At 40.3% G+C, this 23,160-nt stretch overlaps 1 protein-coding gene across 3 annotated transcripts; it reads right to left on the reverse strand.

The window, feature by feature from the left end:
• Positions 1-2,772: 2,772 nt before the first annotated feature.
• Positions 2,773-21,955, reverse strand: SHISAL2A (shisa like 2A). 3 transcript variants are annotated; one of them, XM_002193547.7, is made up of 4 exons: positions 21,396-21,935; positions 13,612-13,751; positions 7,342-7,419; positions 2,773-3,288 (listed from the first exon to the last, which is right to left on the reverse strand). In XM_002193547.7, exons 1-3 carry the CDS (start codon positions 21,575-21,577, stop codon positions 7,388-7,390), a joined length of 354 nt encoding a protein of 117 aa, XP_002193583.5. In that variant the 5' UTR covers positions 21,578-21,935; the 3' UTR covers positions 2,773-3,288; positions 7,342-7,387. The 3 variants fall into 3 exon arrangements, with proteins under 3 accessions (XP_002193583.5, XP_030134722.1, XP_072788821.1); XM_072932720.1 differs by having other exon boundaries at positions 3,264-3,593; positions 21,396-21,945; XM_030278862.4 differs by lacking the exon at positions 7,342-7,419 and having other exon boundaries at positions 21,396-21,955.
• Positions 21,956-23,160: the final 1,205 nt, after the last annotated feature.

Consider the following 23,160-nt stretch of genomic DNA (forward strand, 5'->3'; position numbering starts at 1 on the left):
AAAAGATGCTTTCAATTTGCTGGTTTATAATACATGTGAAATCTAAGTTTCAGTATATTGGTCACAGATTTAGGGATTTCAGAGATGCCTGGGTAGGTTCTTCCCATACAAAGGTATCTTATACACACTCTACACACATACCTGAATCACTTATCTCTATGTGTTTACCACACTCAGGAATTACAGAATGACAGGAAAGGGATGCTAACTGAAATAATCCTGCTGAGCACTATAAACCCACACCTGTTCCAAAGACCAAGAAATAAATGGTGTTGGGAACTTGGAGAGATCCTGATGGTGGTTGTTCAGATGAGGTTTTCAACTGTTTCAATTTTTTAATTCCTCACTTCACCTAAAAAGACAGGATTCCTGTGAGCTTCAGGCTAACAGAACAGAACTTTAAGGCTTCTCATTTTTATTCCTAGGAAGTAGCTGAATCTTTATGATTTCCTGCCTCAATTTTTCCAAAACTTGAAGGATGTAACAGTTGTGAGGATCTCTAGCATTTTTCATTCAGTAAAACTGTGACTTTTCTATGGTCTTTCTTCCATAATTAACAAATTGTTAAGGATAAAGCCTTCAGAAATTATACTTAAAAGTGATTAATTATGAAAATCATTATGTACTTGCCTGATTGTGTAGCAGCATCAATTAGTTATTTTCTACTTAGACTCAAAGTCAGATAAAGTAATGCAAGTGAACAGGCAGTTACTAATATTGCAGTATCTAGAGAATGGTAGGGATGACAAGAGTAGATCACTTCGCTGCCACTGCTGCCAGTTTGACTCCAAAGGAAGAAGCAGCCAGGCCCAAAACTGCCAGTGGGGACCAGCCAGCCTGGCCCCACTGAAATCCATCAGGGGCTGCTGCTCATGCTGCTCTGCTGGTATCTGTGTGTGAACAGACACAAACACACTTTCTGTGTCCCACAGTCTGAGAGGCCTGTTTCACACAACTTTTATTTTGGTCCTATGATTAGAAAAACTCATCAACTTTAAAAAACAATAAAAAATGCTCACAGCAACTCCTATGAGATATAGTAGCTTCTGTATGGCTGATGGCACAACAGCCCTGAATTTGCTTTATGTGGTAATTTAAGCAATTTAAGCTTAAAACGTTCCCAGGGCAAAAATTAGGGCTATGTCTAACAAGTACATTAAGGCTTATTATGCCTATTAAGCACAGGGAGTCGTGCTTGTTGTGACTGCAGATTACATTTGAAAGCTGTTTTGGGCAGTGTGCTAATTCCCTAATCAAACCTGTGTGGGAGGTACTTTTTGGTGACATTTAGAAACCCTCAATTACAAAATAACTAGCTAAAAGGGCAAAGGAATGGGTTTTCCTGAGCACAGTGACAGAAAACAAAAACACACATTGGACATAACTAAAGAACTGGAACCACTCTTTTTACATTTTGTTTTTTGCTTTTAATTCTGTTACTTTGGTGTCTTAAGAGACTCAAAATGAATAAATAGTCCAGTATGCAAGGGGAAAATAACCTTGTTATTTGAGGAATCAAAGATTTTGAAATTGCTCAAGAGACAGAAATCAAAGATATTTTGATCTTGCAACACTCAACATATCAAGTACATCTTGTTACTTTTAAGTATCTTTAGAATTTAAAAATTAAAGAAGTGCTGACTCAAATTTGTATGAAGTTAAAACAACTTAAATCTTTCTTTTTTATCTTCCATAAATCTTTTATTGGTGGTTTAAAATGAAGCATATGCTTCCAGAATGTTTATCTGATGGCTGGCATCCTCCGAGGAAACCAGATGGCAAAACTCATAAATCCTTCCCCTTCTGCTCTTTGACAGTCCCAGTCAAGAAAGTTATGAGGCCAGAAGATCAGGTTTATGACCTGTTGTTATAAAAACATTTTCTTTATGCATCCAATGTGGTTTCAATTTTCTCCCAGTCCATAGTGGCAAATAGCAGTTTAATGAGATATTATATACAGACAGCTATTGGAAGAACACACATCACATTCTCTACTTCAGTGGGAGGCACTGGTGTATTGTTTCACACAAGAGCAGGTGAGATCAGAAGCACTTTGGGGTTTTGATGCACAGTACCAGACAGCTACAGAGTTTAAATTTCAAGCACTATCACACAAAAAGATGTCACTCCCAAACAGTAGACAAGCATTTTGTCTTAACAAGTTGAAGTATAACTGCAGACAAAATTGACATGGTAGGTAAATATTTAGGCCTCATCTGCAAATGCAAGTTATAATCTGTCTACTGCCTTAATATCAATAGCATGGTTAAACAGTTTTGAAATTCTTTTGATCACTCACCTTACAGAAGCCTCACAAGATGAAAAGAAATCATTATCATTAATGTTCATGATTTCAAGACTGAAAGCTTGAACAAACTGACAACTTAAATATGACAGTTTAGATTGTGTTGGTTGTTCCTAAGACTTCTGGGGAAATAAAATGTTCAAGTAGAGCTCTTTGATTACCTGAAGGAACTTTAACACTTCACAAATTAGTGCTCCAAACTGAAATACTACTGGAAAATTTTAGTTTCCTTCCCAAGAAATATTCCAACATGTTTTGATGAAGAATCTGCAAAACAATTGTGGATGTTTATTTCAATTCATTTCCGTGTATACTAATGCCAGTTAAAACAGCTGTTAAAATCTTAACTTCCCTACAAAAATTTATTCTTTATTAACTTCACCTTTTGTCAGAAAATTCTCCCATCAAAATAATTTCAAGATTCACAAGAATCTTCAGAGGAAACAAAGGTGAGGGGAAATGATAAATTAAGAAAAATACAACATAAATGCCAGATTTTATTGAGGTACTACATTCACATTGGTTTGTGCACTGAACAGTCACATTTGGCTAAAGACAACCATGTTCATGACATGAAGACGCTACACTGAGATGGCACATGAGGAAAGCTTAAAATAAAGCTTGGTCAACATGGTGTGCCAAATTCTGCTCTGCTTGACAACTGTGTTATCTCACTGGAATTGCACAGGGTAGAGGCAACTTGCATGAAAATGACTGAACAGCAGTAATTGACATGTGCAAATCAAATTACACAATTTCTTAGTATAGCAACCACACAGAAACACAGCCTGGCACAGCTTCAGATTGGCCTCTGGTTATCAACAGTGGTTGTAAGAGACAGGAAACACCTCTGGAAGAGTGAGGCGGGTTCTCGTGGCTTATGGTCACAGTCCATCTTTGTGGCTTAGGAAGTGTCTTGAAGTTACTTGGCTCTGTCAACAGCTTGTTTTGGTGGAGGTTTTGTTAGGGATGCAGCTCTGTATCTGCAAAATACGGTAACAGTTACAAGTTAGACTGAACAGAGGAAGAATTTTTTCCTACAAAAAGATCCAGAACAAACCACACAGCTCAATCCATTTCACTGGCACAGATATTTCTTTCCAAGTAACTCACTATATTCCTAACCTTTATCAGGTGAAAACAGCACCCATAAAGGGCATTACTAGAGCTATGGAACACTAAGTGCCTCCTCTGGGGGTGTTTGTGGATGGGTAGCTCTGCTGCTGCTCCTCTGCTGGGCAAGTGAGAACTTCCCCCTGCATGTGATAAAAGCTCACACACAATGGTGCTGAAACAAAACAAAAAAGGTTTTATAGATAAAGACAGTCATTCATCTAACATTTCTATGCAGTGCTTCTTGGGAAATGCACGACTAATATCTATATCAAACCATTAATTTAATTTATTTTTAATGACAGACATATTCACAATGCATGCCTTCAACCCTGAAAGACACCAGAACATATTCCAAACAGGTATTTTGATGAAAAAGCATGAAACTCTCACACATTGTCCTTCTTAGCTCAGTACAATTATCTTACTATTGGTTGTGAAAGCCAATTTCTATACAAATAAATTGCTCTACTGCTCATTAAAGCAGGATTGATTCTGAGGTAAAACACAACAGCTGTTGGTACAGATGGGTTTAGAAGCAAATGCTTGTCTGGATATGTAAAATAATGGACACGCACTGAAGTCTGGCTGGACAATTTCAGCTAACTCAGCTATTGACAGAAGTTCTGAAGCATGAAATCTTGGACTCAAGGCAGATGGTAACTAGCAGCAAGAGCATCCTGACAGTTCTGTTTCACTGAGAGGAATGATGCTCATCTGAATTATCAATGATACTTTTTATGGATTCTAGATTATTTTCTGCTGAAGACTCTGAGGATGGTTACACATTCCTGATGAACTTAAATGAAAACCTAAGGCATACATGTAAAGTTAGATTTGTACCCTTCCCCGGCAGTGGCAGCTGAGGAGGTAAACTCTGTCCTGGAGTGTGTCAGATAAATAACCAGCTGCTCAGAAGAGTGGTTATCCTGCTGTATTCAACCATGGTGCATGTGAATGTGGAGTGTGGTTCTGGGTTCCACAATTTAAAAAGAATGTTAAGGGACTCAAAAGCATCCAGAAGAGACCAACAAAGCTGGGGAAAGGGCTGGAAGGACAAGTGGAAGGAGTGTCCCATGAGCAGTGCCTTCGGGCTTGTCTAGCTCAGGGACAAGGAGGCTGAGGGGTGACCTCACTGCTCTGTCCAGTCTTCCTGATGAGGGGAATGTGGAGAGAATGGTGGCCCTGGCACAGGTTACCCAGAGAAGCTGTGGATACCCCATTCCTGGAAGTGTTCAAGGCCAAGTGGGATGGAGCTCTGAGCAACCTCGTCTACTGGAAGGTGTCTCTGCCCATGAGAGCAGGATTGGAACTAGATGATCCTGACGGCCCCTTCCAGCCCAAACCATGCTGTGATTCTCTGTGATCTCTTCTTCCTGGTATCCAGTGAAAGGATGCCTGGGAATGGTTCAAAGCTGCACTAGGGGAGGTTTTGACTGGACATTAGAAAGCATTTCTTTACTATTTTGTCAGCTTCTTTAATTATACTTGAGGATATGGTTTCTCCTCTTTAACTACAGCACCTTGATTTTTATTCTATTTCACTTTCTTTTTATTTCAGAACATTTCTCAAGGGCACAGAGATAATTCTGAAAGGTAGTTTTAGCCCCAGAGTCTTGCAACCCTTCTCAGGGTGGTGTCATTCAAAAATTTTATTCATGTGCTCTTTAATCCTTCAGCCAAGCACTTACTACTTTTCTGGGATAATGTGCCAGACACTTCCCAAGACATCCTTCTTCCCTCCAAAAATGTGCTTGAGAATGAGTCACTGAAAATTTCTCTTTGACTGCATTTTCATAACGATCTGTAATCACAGCCATTTGTTCCCATTTACCTGATAGGCAAAATTACCTTGACAAAGAGAAATTAGATTGATTTGTCATGATCTGTCTTCACAAAATCTGTGTCAGATTTTTTTTGTGCATAGCTCAACTACTTAATAATTTATTGTATTATCACTCTAAGTAAGAAGCAATACCTTTACCTGCCTAGCTTCTCGCCTTTCCCTCTGGAAAGCTAAGAGCTGTGTTTACCCTTTTGCTGGAAAAGAGCAAGCAAACAAGCTTGAATTATATGCTGAACTACACTGGGCACAAGGGGTCCTGTTCCTAATTAAAACTCAGTGAATTTGGCAGAAGAAATACGCCTGCTAAAGGAAATCTAATTGGCACCTGTAGCTTTCTCCCAGCAGTAGAAATTTGTAGCCACCGATGGACTTTCTGGCTTAATGCTGCACTGTGAAGTGGCTCCCCATGACAGGTGTGGGTATAAAATCTGCAGCATACACATGTAAAAAGCAGGAGACAAAAGCCAGTGAGAGACCTGGAATTTCAACCGACACTCAGCCATATTATATGCTGAAGCTCAGAAAAGATCCTTGCCTCCTTTTCCATTCTGAATCAGAAAGCAAAAAGGCTCACAGGCTAAGGACATAGTTTTTCTGGATTTAGCTCCAAATGAGATCTCAAGTATTTTTAGTCTTCACTAGAATGCCAGCCTCATTTTGACAACAAAAAAAAAGTTGGGTAATTCATCCACAAAAAAAGCTTCCAGATTTTTTTGTCTTTATATAATGCATGCATTCAAACTCTACCCAAGTCATTTGCAGCTCTCTCTCAATTCTCTCCCTGTAAGCAACAGTGGGTTAGCAGGCACCCTATAAACATCTGCCTCTCTACCACAACAGAAAAGCAGGCAATGAGAAGCATGAGGAAATGAGAGGCTTATGGCCTTCAAAAAGCAATGTCACATTGACAGAGCTCAGCTCATCTCAGTACTTGGTGCCTGCCTGGGATATTTTTGGATTTTCTCACTACAGACGGCTTTCTGACTGCAGGATCCATTTTAGTCTTTCCATGGCATTTTTCTCCCACAAGCCATTTCATTTGCAACAGCAGAAAAAAAAATGTGTGGAGGTGGTTAGGAGTTTTGAAATTAGTTTTGTTACACTTCAGTATTTTTATAAGGACAAGGAGCCAAAATCACCTTGTTATGCTGATAAAGAGCTCTGAGAAAGATGCATTTGCACTTGGGATGCATAGTGTGGCTTTTTTTAAGGGCATAAGTGAAACAGGGAAGTCTTGACTCATTTACTTTCCTGCTCATCTGAAAACAACTGCTGAGCAAACAGGACCACTTATTTTTCTTGTGATAGACATTGCTGATTTGCAGCTATTCTCACATTCTTTGACTGTTGAGCCATGAGCTTTCACCCCCTGCAGAAAGTAAAATGCATGTTTCATGCCATCTGAAGTCCTTTGCATTATTCATAAAGTCCTTTTAAGTCTGAAGTACAACTCATCTGTACTGGGGTACATTTAAAACACTATTCTGCATGGTCTGTGCCATAGGCAGTTTGACCTTTACACATGATTTCAGCATAAAAATAATTTTATTGCAAGATAACCCTCTCCAGCCCTGTAGCAGAATTTACCTGCCACTGATTCCTGCACCCCCAGGAAGAAATGGAAGACTGAACTGCCCTATAGAAACCTTACTGCTTCCACCCTTTGTCATATAGGAGCCTTTCTGGCAATTCATCACTAAAGAAATTCTTTTGAATAAGTTACAGTGTCTGCCTCCTTAGTAAGCTCTGGTGCACCCAGGGCAGCTCAGGGAAAGGACAATAACAGCATAAGGGAATGTAATCTTCTCTGGCACATAACCATGATGGAGTATTCAGTGCCAGTAAATCTAGAAGAGATTTGTCTGGGGAAGGACTCTGTCCAAGTCTCTGCAGATACATCCCTGTGCAAGGACAGCATCAGGGCAGTGTATAAATGAATCAGCCAGAGACAGTTTGCTAATGCTTTTCAAAAAGTCAAAAACACACATAAAGAATCACTTTATAAAATCCATGTAAAACAGAGTAGAAAGTATACAAATACAGCAAAATGAGATAAAAAGAAATGTTCTCGTGGTACCTCTTTTCTTGATAACATTGGTAGAATCCATTCAGTGCCTCTGTCTTTAACATAACGAACTCCCTCTGGCCTCACTGTCTGTAAAACAAAGGCATTTTTAGAATTAAGAGCATTATTCTTCAATCAGTTGAAGTAGTAATACATAGATATGCTCACTGCACTAGAAAAATCACAGTTCCTGGATTCTTCTGCAATTTTTAGAGGATGAGACAGATTGGATCCATTCCACTTTGCATTCCTGGGCCTCAGGGAGACTGCAGTTATTAACTTACTTGCGTTAAAAAGGAATAAACATCAAAGTGAAGAGCAGTTTAAGGAAGCAGCACTGTGGTATAAGCTGGGCTTGTAGCAGGAAATCAGAAAGTCTCCTCAAAGAAATCACACTAAAAATGTCCATATTCAAGAAAACAGACCAGAAATCTCAAACTTTCATCCCTCTCCAAACATAATCAGTCACTGTTATTTTCAGTGCACCTTCATCCAGTGATCCCAAAGCTCTGAGTGTGTGTAGGGAGGCTCACAATATTTCTTTGCAAGTGCTACCCAATTTTATAGAAAGATTAACGTGATGACAGGAGCAGATAAAACTATTTTTATTTAAGCATTTTACCAATTTCCCACAAAATCTTTACTTCTGGCATCTCCCATCTTTGGAGCATTTGGTTTTGAAGCTTAGTAGCATTTGACTATGTTTTTTTTTTTAACTTCATAGGTTAATGTAAGTAATACTTAAAATTCCACCAGCTAACTGATACAGACACCTGCTTGGAGCAGAAGAGCAGGAATCTTTTAATTCACTACAGATAACTCGAATTTGCCCTACTGACCAGAGTAACTAAAGCAAAGGCAGCCTCCAGTGGATCACTGCAGGAAGGGAAGATTGAGATACTCTGGCAGCTTCCACTGATCCCTGCTGACAGTTGAGAAAACAAAGTTCTAGAAGAAAAGACTTTCCTAAATGCACTTATAACTTTATTTTCTTTCTTACCTGATATTGGTTCTTTCATTCTCTTCCCACTTTTCTCATTCTGTTTTCAGTCCTTATTTTCTGCTACTATGCTTCCCATGACAGTCTCCATATCTATGAATAACAATTCATATTTGGAGTCTCCCCTCCCTTTTCTCTGCTCTAAATCTCAACCCTGTACAGGATTCCCCCTCTGCCACTCTGCCAGGCTCCCTCTCCATCTCTCTCTCTGCTCCCCACCCACAGCCACTGCTCCACTTCCTGGCCCCCAGGACTTCTTCCACCCCCTCCAGGACTGCTGCCTCCCTGCTCTGCTGCTCCCAGCTCCATCAGTCCCTTCCCTCTTCCAAAAGCTCCCAGGAGCATTCAGCTCCTTGCAGTTTTCTCCTTTATCTGCCAGCTCCAAAGCCTCTCCCTGCTTTATCCTGTCATCTGTTCTCCTTATGGAACTCATCAATCTTCCTCCCAGGCCACCCTGTATTTCCCATTACCCTTTAGTTCAACACTGTCTTTGACCTCATTTTCCATTTTCCCAAGTGTGGGCCAACACAAAGAGACTGAAAAGATAAACTTAACTGGGCAGGGTACTTTTCTCCAAGCTAGTGTGTGAGGAAGTAATTTAAAAACAGATTCACTATATCCAAAAAGGAGTCAAAAGTTGAGAATGATAATATTTTAATTTAATAAGAAACTGAAGCAAAGCAGATTGGGAAAGGGGAATTATTTGTTGTTGAATTGTTTTGAAAGCTGTATTTTATTTTATTTTGTTTGAATTGAAAAAACTGCAAATTGGTTTCAAAAATGCAAAAATGGGATTTGATAGTTTAGCATTTAAAAAATCTGCACAATAGTATTTAAGCTAAGATCTTAGTTGAAAACAACTGAGTTATTTCAGCTGGGAAAAAAACAAACCCAAAGAGAAGAAAAAATAATTCTTATCAGTTACAGAGGAAGGCACTTTATTTTTGAAGCCTACAGCAGCTGTGGGTATATTTGTAGTAAAAAACCTGATTCCTAATGAGCTGCAAAAATCTCACTGCTACAAGAAAGTCTGGGAAATTTAAAAGCTAAAGAGTCCAATAAAGACAATTTAAAATTTAATCTATTCTAGTGATGTACCCTTCCACAAAATTTGAATTCCCAGCTTCAAAATGGAAATTTTATTCATTAAAAAAAAAAAAAAAAGAAAGAAAGAAAAAAGAAAAAGTGTTTTTTTAAACAATTGAGCCCATTTGGATAATTTTTCCCCATACAGAAATCTGAGGCAGATGACTGGCAAAGACAGAAGTAGCCTAACTGGAGAAATTTAAAGCCAGCTATGGTGTTCTTACACCATACAGTTGAAATTACTCCTAAATCTAGAAGGCAAAATTATTAATGTAAACTCCAAAGGCCAAGCAGTGTATCTCAGTTCAGACAACAGTTATCTGCTTCCACAACCAATAGTAAGATAATTGTACTGAGCTAAGAAGGACAATGTGTGAGAGTTTCATGCTTTTTCATCAAAATACCTGAATATTTCATATATGTGAATAACTCCCCATGAGGAATCTTTAATTAAGGAGAGAAATAGGGACAGAAAAGCCATCTGGCTATTTTTCAAGCTGTGTTTTTACTTGTTATGAAATGAAACCATGAACTTTTGCATATTATGATGTCACTGCTTTGCAAGAACAAGGAATTAATCACTTCTATTAAAGCACATCTTCCCTAGCACTTATGATTAATTTACAAGGCCACAATTCTTTCACACTCCAGCCCAAAGGTCCCTGCTGTCTGACTCTGAACACATTTACAGAGGTCTTCCAGTGCTAAGTTTTAAGGAAAAAGTATTAGTTACCATCATAATATGTAATTTGCTATCCATGCTTTGCAGTGGCATGCAACACTTCATCTCAAAGGTCTTACCAGACCTAGCAGAAACACCAGGGAAACTCAGAAAATGTGTTCAAAAACTGTTTGGGTCACCAAGGTGGAGAGGCTCTCTCCACCTTTTACATCTCTGATGGCAAAGCTCATTCTCAGGGTCCAGCTGAGATGATCACTGCCCTCCCATCAGCTGCTGGTCAAGGCAAATGTATGTGCACCTTTCCCAGAGTCAAGGTGTGCCTCTGGATTTCCCCTTTTCTGACTGTTTACAATTCCCATCCTGACAATTATGCAATATTTACTGAGTCCTCCTCATCTTGCACTGTGGGGACGCTCCAGCATTATTCATTCAGCCTTAACAAAACACCTAAAATCCTGTGACTTTCTAGCTCCCCACATTTTGAAGGGGATAAACCTTTTGCAAAAATAGAAGGTTTTTGTTAAAAGAAGAACACAGGATATGACAAAATTCCCTTTCACCTTGAATAAATACATCATGTTTGCATATTCAAGGCTTGGATATCTTTGAGGCCATCTTTTACCACTGTTACAGGTCTCCAGCCTTCAAATGGGAGAAACAAAAACATCTACAATGGGTTCAATGAAAAATACTTTATCTTCAAAAGAGCTTAACGAGCAACTGAAATGCAGGATCTTCATTTATATGTGTTTGCCTGCACATACTGTCTTGCATATTATGGATCAACTCTGCACTCTACAAATAGAAATGTCTAACTCCAGTAACATTTAAGTAGTTCTTCCTTGTCTATACCAGTGGCTGAGCTCATTTTTTCTGAAATTCAATGCTCAGATTAAAATGTAAATTTTTGCTAGGTCTAAAACATCCTTAGCTAACTCAAGAATCCAATCTGTAATAGTCATTGCTGATGCTATGGAAGACCATTTCTTTAAGGCTAAACAGAAGTAAATTCCAGTTGATATGCCTTTCGTACAATCAGAAACTTTAATAAAGGGCTTCATATTCAATTCAACTTCGACCTGGAAGTTATTTCTATAAAAATTCAACAACTCAACTTCTGCATTTGGGAGCTCTAGGATGAGCCCAAGAACAATGACCAACTTTTGCTATTATGTGAGCTAGGAAAGGCATAAAATAGCCAATTGTACATTTAATGAGATACAAAACTCCAACTGAGCTGATGTATTATGGGTGAAATTGAATATAATAAAAAATACTGCTTCAAAACTGAGTGCTCTATGAGTGCTCCAGGGATGCAGATGTTGCACAACAACTAAAGTGTGACACAGCCTTCATCTAAAGGCAAAATTATGCTAGTTCAGAAAAAGCTGTGTTGAACTGAGTTCATACTTAAAGCTCATGGCCCTCAGGCCTGCAGCTTTCTGAAACATCTAAAAACTATTTTAATTTTTAATTTGTTTTTATTGCTTATGTACAGTTATCCTGCACTCTCAGAAGAACTGAAAGATGAGGAGAGAGGCTGTTTTTATTTTCCCCAGGGCTGCAAGCAGCTAACCAGCCATGTTGTCAGGCAGTCAGCCCTTGCATGACTTCCATGCAAAAGAAACCCAAGTATGATGAAGGCAAGCACTCAGGCTTGTCAGTGAAATCCTAAAATATTTCCCAAGATCTCTCAACCTTAGCAAAGCAACTGGCTTTCAATTTCCAGCAACCCACCTCACCAACAGCCAAGCTATGAGAATTTGGATGTGAAATAATAGTTACTTGAAGTAGCCAAAGAAGCATAATAATAAAAGCGAAAAACACAGGATGAGAGCAGTCAAAACCATGTTTAAATACAAAGGAATTTTGTCCAAGAAAAGCTCCAAGCCACACCCTGAAGATGGCTGGGAAAAAGCAAAGATCCCTCAGCTTCCCAGCCTTGTAAGGTTTGGAATTGTGGCTTGGATTGCCTACATGAATGCTGGATCATCAGTGGGATGCTGTTCACCTCATGATATGAAGAGAGGAGCAACCTTTGCAGCACAATCAGGATGTGGGTTTGCAACAGGGTTCGTGTCCGTACAGAAAGATGGAATTGCTTGGCAGCAATGGTGCAGTAGCACCTGCTGCCTTCCCAGTTCCCCACGTGCCAAACATGTCTGGCACAAAAATAAAAGGCATGAGAAATACAGCACTGCTGTCCTGGCAGTGGTGTAAGAGCTGGTGCCATAGCAGGGAAATCTGAGGAAAGAAGTGAAACAGGCAACACGTTCAAAAACATAATGCCAGTTTGTAATTAAGACACAACCATCTCGTAGGAGAGCACGACAGCATTTTGTTCATCCCACCCAAGAGTTTATTTAGCAGTTCTAGCTAACAGGTCTTAATTCTACTCTCTTTCCAGGACAAGTGTGAAGTTTTCAATTTGCAGATTAGTAGCAGTTTGCTGAATGTGTGACTTTGGCAGCTTGCTCACCTCATACAGCTACAAAGGGAGGCTTTGCAGTTCTGACAGCTCTATGAACCACTTTTAAACCAAAGCCTGCATTCTCTGGAGAACAAAATTAGACATAGGAAGATTGATATGAAGTGGATTGTGTTAACTAGACACTCTCTCTCTCTTACTGCTCTATGATAGGCTATAATTACAGTAACTCAATGGTCATTTACTGCCATGCAGTTATAGAAGCATTTTAAAATAACAAGAAAAGAGAAAATTTGAGCTGAGGGGACTCTTTCCCTAGAATTATTCCCCTTTTTCAACTTGTTGAATTTCCAATGCCTACATAAGTACAACATTCCTTTTATTTTCTACAGCTTTACTGGTTGAACTGCTGAAGCAGATAATTTAAATATTTAGAACGTCCAAGACAAAGGGTGAAATTTATCACACCCTATCTTGTCAAGGAGACCTGCAGTCAGATTTCACAAATGTACTGGAGCAGCAGCAGCAATTTTCCCATGTGAGTGGGTTAGTGCAGACTACATGCACTGTTCCTGCAGGCATCTGCCAACACAGTCTGGGCACAAAGGCATGGACTACTGCTACTGAAACAAAGTTTTAGGCTTCAAAGTCTGGATCCTAGGTCAGGAAGAATTGGAAAAAAAAAGAATGACCTCTCTCTGTCACAAGAAAATAAACTTAAAATCTCTCCTGAGATTCTTATTCCTAGAATGAATCACTACTATATGTTTATGTACTCTTGACAGGAAATCCAGAGCAACTAAGTCAATAAGTCTCTTCCTGATAAAGGGGCTAATTTACTCTCATTCAGTAATGCAAACTTCTACATTCTTCCTACTACTAAATGAATATACTAAGCTCCTGCTAAATGTTTTGAATTTAGTACAGATTTTACAGAGCAGGCATACAGCAGGACAGCTTGATTACATCTTGACATTCCCATCAGAAAGAAAACACACACTGTTGGATTTCTCCACATCCATTTAAAGACAGAGTAAGGCTTTTCCTCTGCAGGTGATAAGGCACATCAATAACAACTGGTCTTACCTGCTGTCTGTAAGCTCAAACCAGTATCAAGTTTGCTGCGTGGCTTGGTGCTGATAAACAAATAACAGAGAACACACACAGTGATGATAAAAGCAAAGAGGACCACTGCTGCTATTGACAGGCCCACGAGTGCTCCAACACTAAGAGACAAAAACAAAACAAAAAAAAAATTAAGTGTACAAGCAGCCTAGAGGACCCATTAAAAAAATGTTCAAGAAGATGTCTGGAGTTTACTTGTACTCAGGCATGGGAGTAACTCTGTATTTTACTGTAAACCAAAGTTTAGAGCTCAATAATTCAATTGCATAAACTGCAGCTATTTCACTGCCCTCAGAAGGGTCAATGTCATCACACAGCAGTTGAACATCTGGCCCTCAGTGACCATTTCATGCATATTACTCCTGAGTCTGACTTAAAGTATATATATGAAAATGAGAAATAACTTCATGCAGTAGCTGATATGAGTGAGATCAAAAAGTTCTTCAGTGCACACACAGAGAGGGATTCTAGGGTTCCAGGCAGCTCAAACAACATTACTATTAAAGCTGTATTTTCAGTCTGAAATGCCATTAGTATATTATAAAAACCCATGCAAATTATGTTATTCAATTCTGATAGCAGCTCTGCAGAGTAGGGTGGAGTACTGTGATCACTGTTGTGCCTTTGCATTAATGAAATAAATCTCCAGTCAAGACTGGAGAAATACTCCCATGATCTTTGTCACAGTAAAAAGAAAACTAAAGTTGAATTAGTTTACTCAAAATATCAAAGGCATCAAAAAAGCAGGAATTAATTACTCTGGAAGCCAAACATACAGTACTATATCAAGGTGCTATCCTGCAGAGTAAAAGCTACTTTATACATCTCCCATAGGCATACAATGAGACAGTATATGTATATAAAGAAATCTCTCCAACCCTTATTTTCAAGTCTTTTCCTAACATAAAATCCTCATGATGAAATATAATACCCAATATAATACAGTCTAGCTATCATTTCCTACACTTTCCTGGGCCATTTGATGCCTTCTGTGCTCCAGTCCTCTATTCTACAGTCCATGACAAAGATCCTGACTTCTGGTGAAATTAAACAGCAGCCTTTCAGTCACAGATGAGGAGTCTGAGGACTGAGAATCCTTATATTACTGCTCTGCTATATTTACAATTTTGACAGACATCAAAAGGACAGAAGAGAGATTAATGTCTTGAATTCTACAGGCTCCTTCCTCTAGTCATAGAAATGCCTTTATATATCACTGCTATCAGGGAGAAGTCAACTCTACTGTGGCCTTGCAGGAAGATGAGAAGAATTGTGCCTTGGGATGTTTTTATGAATTTTATATTCAAGAAACTGCAAAGATTCTCTACCAGCTCCCATAGCACCAGCTCACAGATATGTCCACAGGAGAAATTTTTAAAATCAGCAGGATGAGAGCAGTAGATATTGCTATGACTTTCACATGAGGTTTTAATTAGTTACTGGTCAGATTCAGTAATGAAGTTTCAGCAACATTTAGCTCCATGCATGTCTAAAATAATTTATTATCAGCAAAATGGTTCTGCAGAGAACAACTTTACTCTTCTGAAAATTGTCATGGTATTTATAATTTGCATTAAATAGGATATCCTTATGTTTGTGCATATAAGTACATATTAAGCAAATTTTTCCTTACTGTTTTTTGTCTTAAACAAAATTTGCAGGCAAGCAATAGTCTGCTTACTACGCAATCTGAATATGACCTACACTCAGAGATCTCACCTGGGTTCTGGTCTTATTTTGCATTTTCACTTGGAACACTTTGACCCAAATAGAAAAAAATAGAAGAAATACACATTACAGAAGGCTGAATAGAGACAGAACCATATGAAACAGCCAAGGCTCTTCAGAAATAGTTATTTGTGCTTTTTTTGTCATAACAGTACATTTATTGTACAAGCTTTATTGTAAGATTCCATTTAAATTTCAGTCCGCAGTGCAGGACTAAGGAGGTTGCTCACCATTATCCAAACATTAAGCCGAGTCAGCTGCCCAAAAGCCAAATAGATCAAATACATATTAATGATTATACATTTTTCTATTCAGACATCTGTTACTTCTTGGTTGTAGCTCTCCTCCATGCAGTTGTAGAAGATGACATGAACAATACAGTTGTGTACTGCAGAGCACAATGCATCCTCAGTATCACTACACAACCTGTGTAAGAAGCTTTGGGAGTTACAAAAGGAAAAAGCAAGAAAAACCTGAAGAACTCTCCAGGTCAAAGACTCATCATAGGTTATGTGCTACAAGAAATGTTTATCTGCTCCAGCAGCAACATGAGAAGAGCTCACCAGCATCACAAAATCAAATAGATACTCTGATTCCACTTCCTGAATGAATCAGGAATCAGGACAATTTGTACTTACTCTTTTTATACACAATGCTTTCATACCAGATTGTTCTCAAACTGATGAAGCCATCAACCCACAGAGAAGGTATAATTAAGTTCTATAAGATAAATTTTGGTTAAAGTTTGAGGATGGAGGGTTGTTTCTTAATTTATCTAATTCAGAGAAATTTAATATGTCTTTCACAGCTCTGAATACTGATGTTTCTTAACCAGAACACAATACCTTCTTTCATTCTTTACTAGTTAAAGCTGTTCTCAAAAACAAAATACCAAATAACTATGATCACTGAGCACTTTAAAAATTACACTCCTCTGAAAATAAAAACAGTCTTACAGTATGTCCTCTAGATTCTACAGCAATTACCATGGTGCTGCATATCTGCTTTAAAAAGCCCTTGCTAAAAGCATTTTGCCACCTTCCATTCTTTAAAGACTGTCTGAAGGCCACCCAGCAATCAAGTGGTCTATAGTCTATAGGTCTCAGGGTATGTCTTGGAGATCAGCCTTCTGACAGCAGAGACGCTAAACAAGCAAACTAAAAAGTCCCTCTTGCACAGAGCTGTGGCCTCATTAGGGAGCAAAACCTTCTGTATTAACAACCCACTCAACCCCGAAGCAAAGATCTGGCATAAAGATGGCAGTAAAGGCCATGGGGTAACCCTGACATGAGCAATATTACGTTTGATAGGAGATTCAAACAGACCTCTCCCAAGTTGTTTTCCACAGAAAGATAGAGCCATACCAAACATTTCACTGCTGTTACAGAGTGCCACACCCAGGCCTGCAGCACAGCCAAAGGCTTCACTCAGCAGAGAGGCTCCACTCTGCCAGCAGCCTCCCCAGGGATCCCCAGGCTGTGTCCAGAGAGCTGCTGAGTGGGTCCATCGACTTGCCTGTCAGTGGATGCTCAGCATCACACACCTACAGTTATTTTTAGTTCATAAAATTAGTCCATCCACACCATCAAAACCAGGGAAATTTTAAATATTGGCTAAGCAGAGGCAGTATTGCCCACTGATAGAGTAAAAGGAAGCTAATGAGTCACCTAGATCTGAGTAAATCAAATGTTCCCAATGCCATTGTTGCAGTGACGTGTCATTCATAGTATTTGCAAAGCACACAGATAAATATTCTCAGGAGACTGAAAGAATGGGCATAGGGAAACAAAAGACTTGCTATTTTGGAAAGCCAAATCAGATGCCTGGAGGTTGGTACAGCCAAGCAAAGCTTGGCCTCAGTCTTAGGCCACCGTGGCTCTATGGGTATTAGTTAAGAAGGCATTTTGAGTAAAACTTATATATGGCTTGATGGAATTTTAATCAAATATGCATTATTATGTGCAACTTAAACGATACAGCTTTGGAATGGATATTAGAATTCTATTTGATACTGCAATAAGCCATTATAATAATAAGACTACATAGAAGAGTGACCAAAATAAGCATAAAATATTTTAGAACAAAGAGAAACAAAAAGGCTGACTGAACATAACTGCTGCAGTTCAGTACAAATACCACATGTTCAGCATTTCTCCCCTTCCACTCAGCTTGGGAGGTAAAGCAGATGTGAGAACTGCATGTGCACGCACAGCACACTGCTCTGGATGCCGAGCTGCTCAGTGTTTGTCTCGTTGGTGTTTTATAGCATTTTTGTTTTGTGGATTCAAAAGCTGAATAACCTTCTGATGAATTCTGCCTTTTCCTAATGTTGCCTTCCTGTTCCATGGGCTCCTGACAACTGTAAGAGACAGCAAAATGCATCCTTCCCTCTTTTCTGAGGAAATAAGTCTTTCAAGTTCTATGATCAAAAAAAAAAAAAAAGCAACACCAAAACACCTGTATTATTTTATTTTAAATGCCAACAAAAAAGTATAAGTCAGAAATTAAAAACATTATTAATTACATGCAGAAAATATTATTAATTATGTATAATAAATTCTACAGAAAATGTGAAATGTGTCAGATTTGCTCAATAGTCTATTATCTATCATTGTCCAGCAGCTCCCAGTACAGCAGGTGTTAGGATGTTGTCAAATATTGCAGATTTTGCAGAAGTGGGAGGGGAAAAGAGGGTTCCATGTTGCTAAGGGATAGGGCAGTGTCTAGTTCTAAACACAGTACAGGCAGTAGAGATTAGGCAAGAAAAAAGAAGAGCCTAGGCCTGCAAGAAACTTGCTTTGGGTTGCCAAGGCTGCTGGCTTTTCTATGAACTGCTTCCATCAGAGCTGGATGCCAACGGGTCTGGCCATGTCCCTCCCACAGCAGGAAAACACAAGTGAAATGTGCAAGAGTTTCCTGAAATTCTACCTGGCGGGCCACCAAACTGAAGTAATCCCTGAGATACCACCAACCACTTGTGGTGCAGTCACTGCTTTCAAATATGTGGGGGGAGTCAATCAAATGAAGATTTAGGAAAAGAACCCCCAAGTTCTGGAGTACAGCAAAACCTACAACAGTTCCCCCATCAAAACCTCCTAGTCCTTTCCCTTCCATCTCCAGACTTACCTTGACTGGTTTGCCTAACTCTTGTTTAGTTTTAAATCTTAAGGGTTTCAAGTCTTAGAAGTGTGTTCTCAAAGGCTGTGCAAGAAACATTTTGAGGATTATTTTATCATATGGCTGCTACTAACCAATATCAGTAAGAGTCTAGTGATCACCAAAACATTCTGAGAGGCCAGAAAATATTATTTTTATGTTTTCTTTAAACTACTAATTGAACTGTCACGTGAAAATGTATAGAGTTTTCAAAATTATGTAATACTATAATGTTTATAGTGTGTTAATAACTCAAAATTATTCTATTTGTTACTGAAAACATTTATAGGAAGTGGTTCAATTCTTACCACTCAGTAACTTTGTTTAGAGAGGTAAATTTTATTTATTAATCTATTTTCTACAATGAATATAGTAATTTATGGCAGAAGTTAAGCACAATCAAAACTCCAATAATGGCAATTTCCATTAGTCCTTTTAGCAGCTTAGGGCTACTGTAGAAAGAAGAAAAAAAATCCTTAATTTTCAAAGTTTGGACCCAAATTTCTGACTTAGATGAAGGTTAAGCAGTCACTTCTCAGACCCTACAAACTCTTTTTAAAGGAAGAGCTTTCAGAGAGGTATTTTTTCATGAAAGCCTCTCCTGGGATTCAGTTCTTGGAGGTAGTTTTTGAAAAGATCAAGCTTTAGGAGTTTTAATTACAACATCCAGATGAGATGTTGAGATGCAATATCAACTTATTCCTTCTATTTTTCTGCCATGTTGAGAAGGTTTACTGTGATTGAAACAGTCAAAGGCTATGCAAAAATACAGCACTAAAACAACATGGGTATTTGATAGCAGAAGTGTAAAAAAGGACACTTAGAGATCTCACATCAGGGAAGCCAAGTAATTGTGTGTCGGTCACAGAGGTGGATGGCTGGGAGATACCCACAATCAACCCACTCTTTGCACCAGACAAAGTAGATTTTAAATAATAATACATTAAATATTAGATCAGATAAATTAAAACAGTAAGTCCACAGTAGTGGACAGCAGTAACTCAGGAGCCCTGAGGGAATGAATTCACACGTGGAACTGCAGAGCTGCTGGCCAAGGTGCTGAGGGTGTCTGGCTGCAGAGTGCTGAATCTGAGCCTGGCTGATGAGGACAAGCCTCTACCCCAAATCATCTCATTACCATGCTCCACCCCACAGGGAGCTGATGGCACTTGCAGCTTCCTGACATAAAATCTTTAATGAAAGGATCAGCATTAGGATAAGGGGAAAACATTGCCTCGTTAACGTGCTGGAGTCTATGAAGTGTCAATAGGCACATGGATAGAGGAAGCCAGCAGAGTTACATGTCTCAAAAAGCCTTTGGACAAGCCCTGCTCTGAAAGTGGGGTTAAAAAGACTGAATTTATATAGGATTAGGAAAAGGTTTTGCTACAAATGTAAGGCTGCTTAAAAACATAAGGAGCAAAGTGCAAGGCTTAAGTGTTCTCTTTTCAGTGTAAAGAAATGTCACTGAGACTAATTTTTATTAATGTCTTCATCTATGACCTGGTGAAGAAGGAAATCTGAGTTTCTGATGATCCTAAGCCCCTACAAGCAATCCAATGCTGAGGGCAAGGAACACTTCAAGACTTACAAAAAACTGAGTGAGCAGGCAAAAGTGATATACATGAGTTTCAGTGTACATAATGTAATGTATAAAGAACAAAACCAAGCCTACATAGCAATAAACTCAGAACAGGCAGTTCTGAACTCCAGAAAAGTTTTAGAGTCTTCAGTGAGAGCTCACTGAAATCGTGGTGTCAATGTGAACTGGCAGACAAACACATTGACTACCAACAGAATGGAACTGAGAGCAAGACTGGAGGCAACATTTGGCCACTCTGTGAGTCTTGCCACACCCACACCTTGGCCATTTACTTCTAGATTATGCACCTCCAAGATCAGCCCTGTGGAGTAAAAAATAATATGGATGAGATGCAGCTACAATGATCAGCCTGACATAGCATCTGCCTGAAGGATAATCCAAAAGCTGTTCAGTTTGGAAAGGTGAAAAGCTAAAAATAGATGCTCCAACTGCTCACAATATTTTAAACACTGTGCATAAACTGAACCTGCAATTGCTGTTCACCAAATCTCACAATCCCAATACTAGAGGGCACTCAGGAAAAGTAGTAGGGAACAGTATAAAACAGATAAAAGCATCTCTATTCAAGCAGCAGGTAATGACTGCTGCCACCAGGATTGCAGAAGCAGACGGTATAAGCAAGCCCAGAAGGGGATTTGACAAAATCAAGGATAATAACAAGTCCGTAAGAAACAGAGTGGAAGCCCCATGCAGAGGTACTAACATCCTGACACGGCCAGCCCGGATGCTGTGGAGCCCAATCAGGCACAGCAAGCAGCCGGGCTGGCTGAGTGCAGCTCTCCCTGCCGCTGCTGGAGATCCAGCCAGAGCCAGCCGGATCCCTGCACTAGCCCGGGAGAGCACCAGGCTCGTTATCTGCCCCTTCCAAGTGGAAAGTTACGTCGTGCATTATCTTACATGGAAAAGTAGCTCAAGTCACTGGGGACTTCATGGCACGCAGCATCTTACGCGCTCAGGCTCCGGGACAGCCGCTCCCCTCACGCCCGAAGGGCGGGAGATGCTCCGGGTGCTCTGCCAGACGCGTTTCCCAGCACTTCCTTACCAAGACCACGAGTTATTTCCTTCAGAAACTACCCTGGCACGAGCAAAAGTCTCTCTGGGCTGAAGATGCAACTCTGCCGCCACTCTCGGCGGGACAAAGGCAGCCTGAAAGTGCCCGGCTACAAGTACCTCATAAACACACACCCGAGACGAACTCGGGCGACCGCGGGTCTCCCGCCCAGAGCCTCTACCCGGGCAGGCACCGCCGCTCCCCTACCTGAGCCACCACATGTAGCTGTGCTCGTAGGGGAAGAAGCTGTGGGGGTCATCGCAGCAGTACTTGACGTCCTGGAAGCCGCAGCAGAACACGGCGCGGGCGTCGCCGCCCGCCCGCGGGCAGCTGAACCCGCTCACCAGCACCTTGTCGGCGTTGAGGTAACTGCTGCACTCGGCGCTCATGGCGCGGCCCGCCCGCTGCCCGCCCGGCGCCTCGGCTCGGTGGCACCCGGGCGGGAGGAGAGGGGAGGCGAGGCGAGAAGAAGGGAGGTGAGGGGAAGGGAGGAGAGGCGGCTGTGGCGGGCGGAGCCGGGCGGGCAGGGGGCTGCGCTGGCAGCAGGGACCGCCGCGCCCACTGGCCCCGGGGCCGCCACAGGGCGGGGAGCGGCGGGAGCCGCCCGCGCCCTCAGGGCGGGCAGGAGGGCGCCCTGAGGGGCCGGCCCGCCCCGGGCTGCGATCTCAGAGGCTGGGGTACGGCTGTCCCTCAGCGCTGGGTCCGGTGTGCAGGAAAGCTTTCGGGGGTCCGTCCTTCCTCATAACCTCGGTGTGGTCTCAGGCAAAACAGGGAGAGCATGGGGAGGGATCGCACTTCTGTGGGACTCAGGCCCCCTTGGCTTAATGAGGGGGGAAAGCTCCCGCTCAAAAGCAGGCTCAACGCTTAAAGATGCAGTGCACAAAGTGAGAGGATGAATGACAGTGATGTGGCTGGTGCAAAGACTCCGGAAAAGGGGAGATCAGGAGAAATCAATGAATATTGAATATCAACAAAGAAAAAGGCTAGATGATGATGGGATTTTGTGAGTTGTAACTTCGTCACTTGAGTTGTTCCGATGAAATCAGATAGAATCAGATCAATTGATTTTATGATAAAATTGAGGATTGACTTATTTGAAATGTATGCAGGAAAATTACCTACCAAAGACCACAAGGCAGCCTTTTCACCTCAGTTATGTCAATAGTGTCTTGTGTTATTTTGAGATTAAGAGACCAATCTCCTGGTCATTTGAGTCACAAAGACATGGGGAATGTTCTTCTGTGATTGAGGTAAATCTCTGATGAGGGAAGGATGGCTGAATCTCAGCTCAAAAGCCATCAGTTGGTTGCCCAGATGATGTGTATGAATCAGTCAGTTAAACAACATGTGGTGTGGTTGAAACTAAGAAGTGCAGGGGTAAATGTCATGGTTTTGGAGACTGATTCAAGACTTTGTGAAGTTGCCAATCTAGTATTCACAAGAGTAGACCTAAGTAAGTCTTACAACTTTCTGGGATGGAGAAATGTCCAATTCCAGTCTTATTGTATTAATCTCTTGAAATGTCTTTATGTACCTTGTTCAGTTGCTAATAACTGTTTTATTCCAAAATGTGAATTGCCATCCTTATGTTTCTTTCTGATTCTCTTTATCTGTCTGGGATTGTTTTGTTTTTTTTCTTTGTCTTATCCTTTCTTGATCTGTTTTCACCGAGGTTCTGATCATACCAGAATTCAACAACTAGGGCAGAGAGTCATGAACCCTGGAGTCATTCAGTTCATGTTTTCAAGTGAGCATTCCCAAATCAAGTGGCCAAGGGACTTAGGAATATAGAACATTCTTAGTTATTTTTATATTCCACTCTGCTGTTTTACTTTTGGAGATTTTTCTCCCAATAGTCAGAACTCAGATAACTATTTTCCTCTCAGAAATATTATTGAGGAACAAATAAAATTACCCATCACAGTTCCATGCTCAGTCTTACACAAAATTGGACTCATACTTAATGAGTATA

This window comes from Taeniopygia guttata, chromosome 8, assembly GCF_048771995.1.
Source record: "Taeniopygia guttata chromosome 8, bTaeGut7.mat, whole genome shotgun sequence".
NCBI lineage: Eukaryota > Metazoa > Chordata > Aves > Passeriformes > Estrildidae > Taeniopygia > Taeniopygia guttata.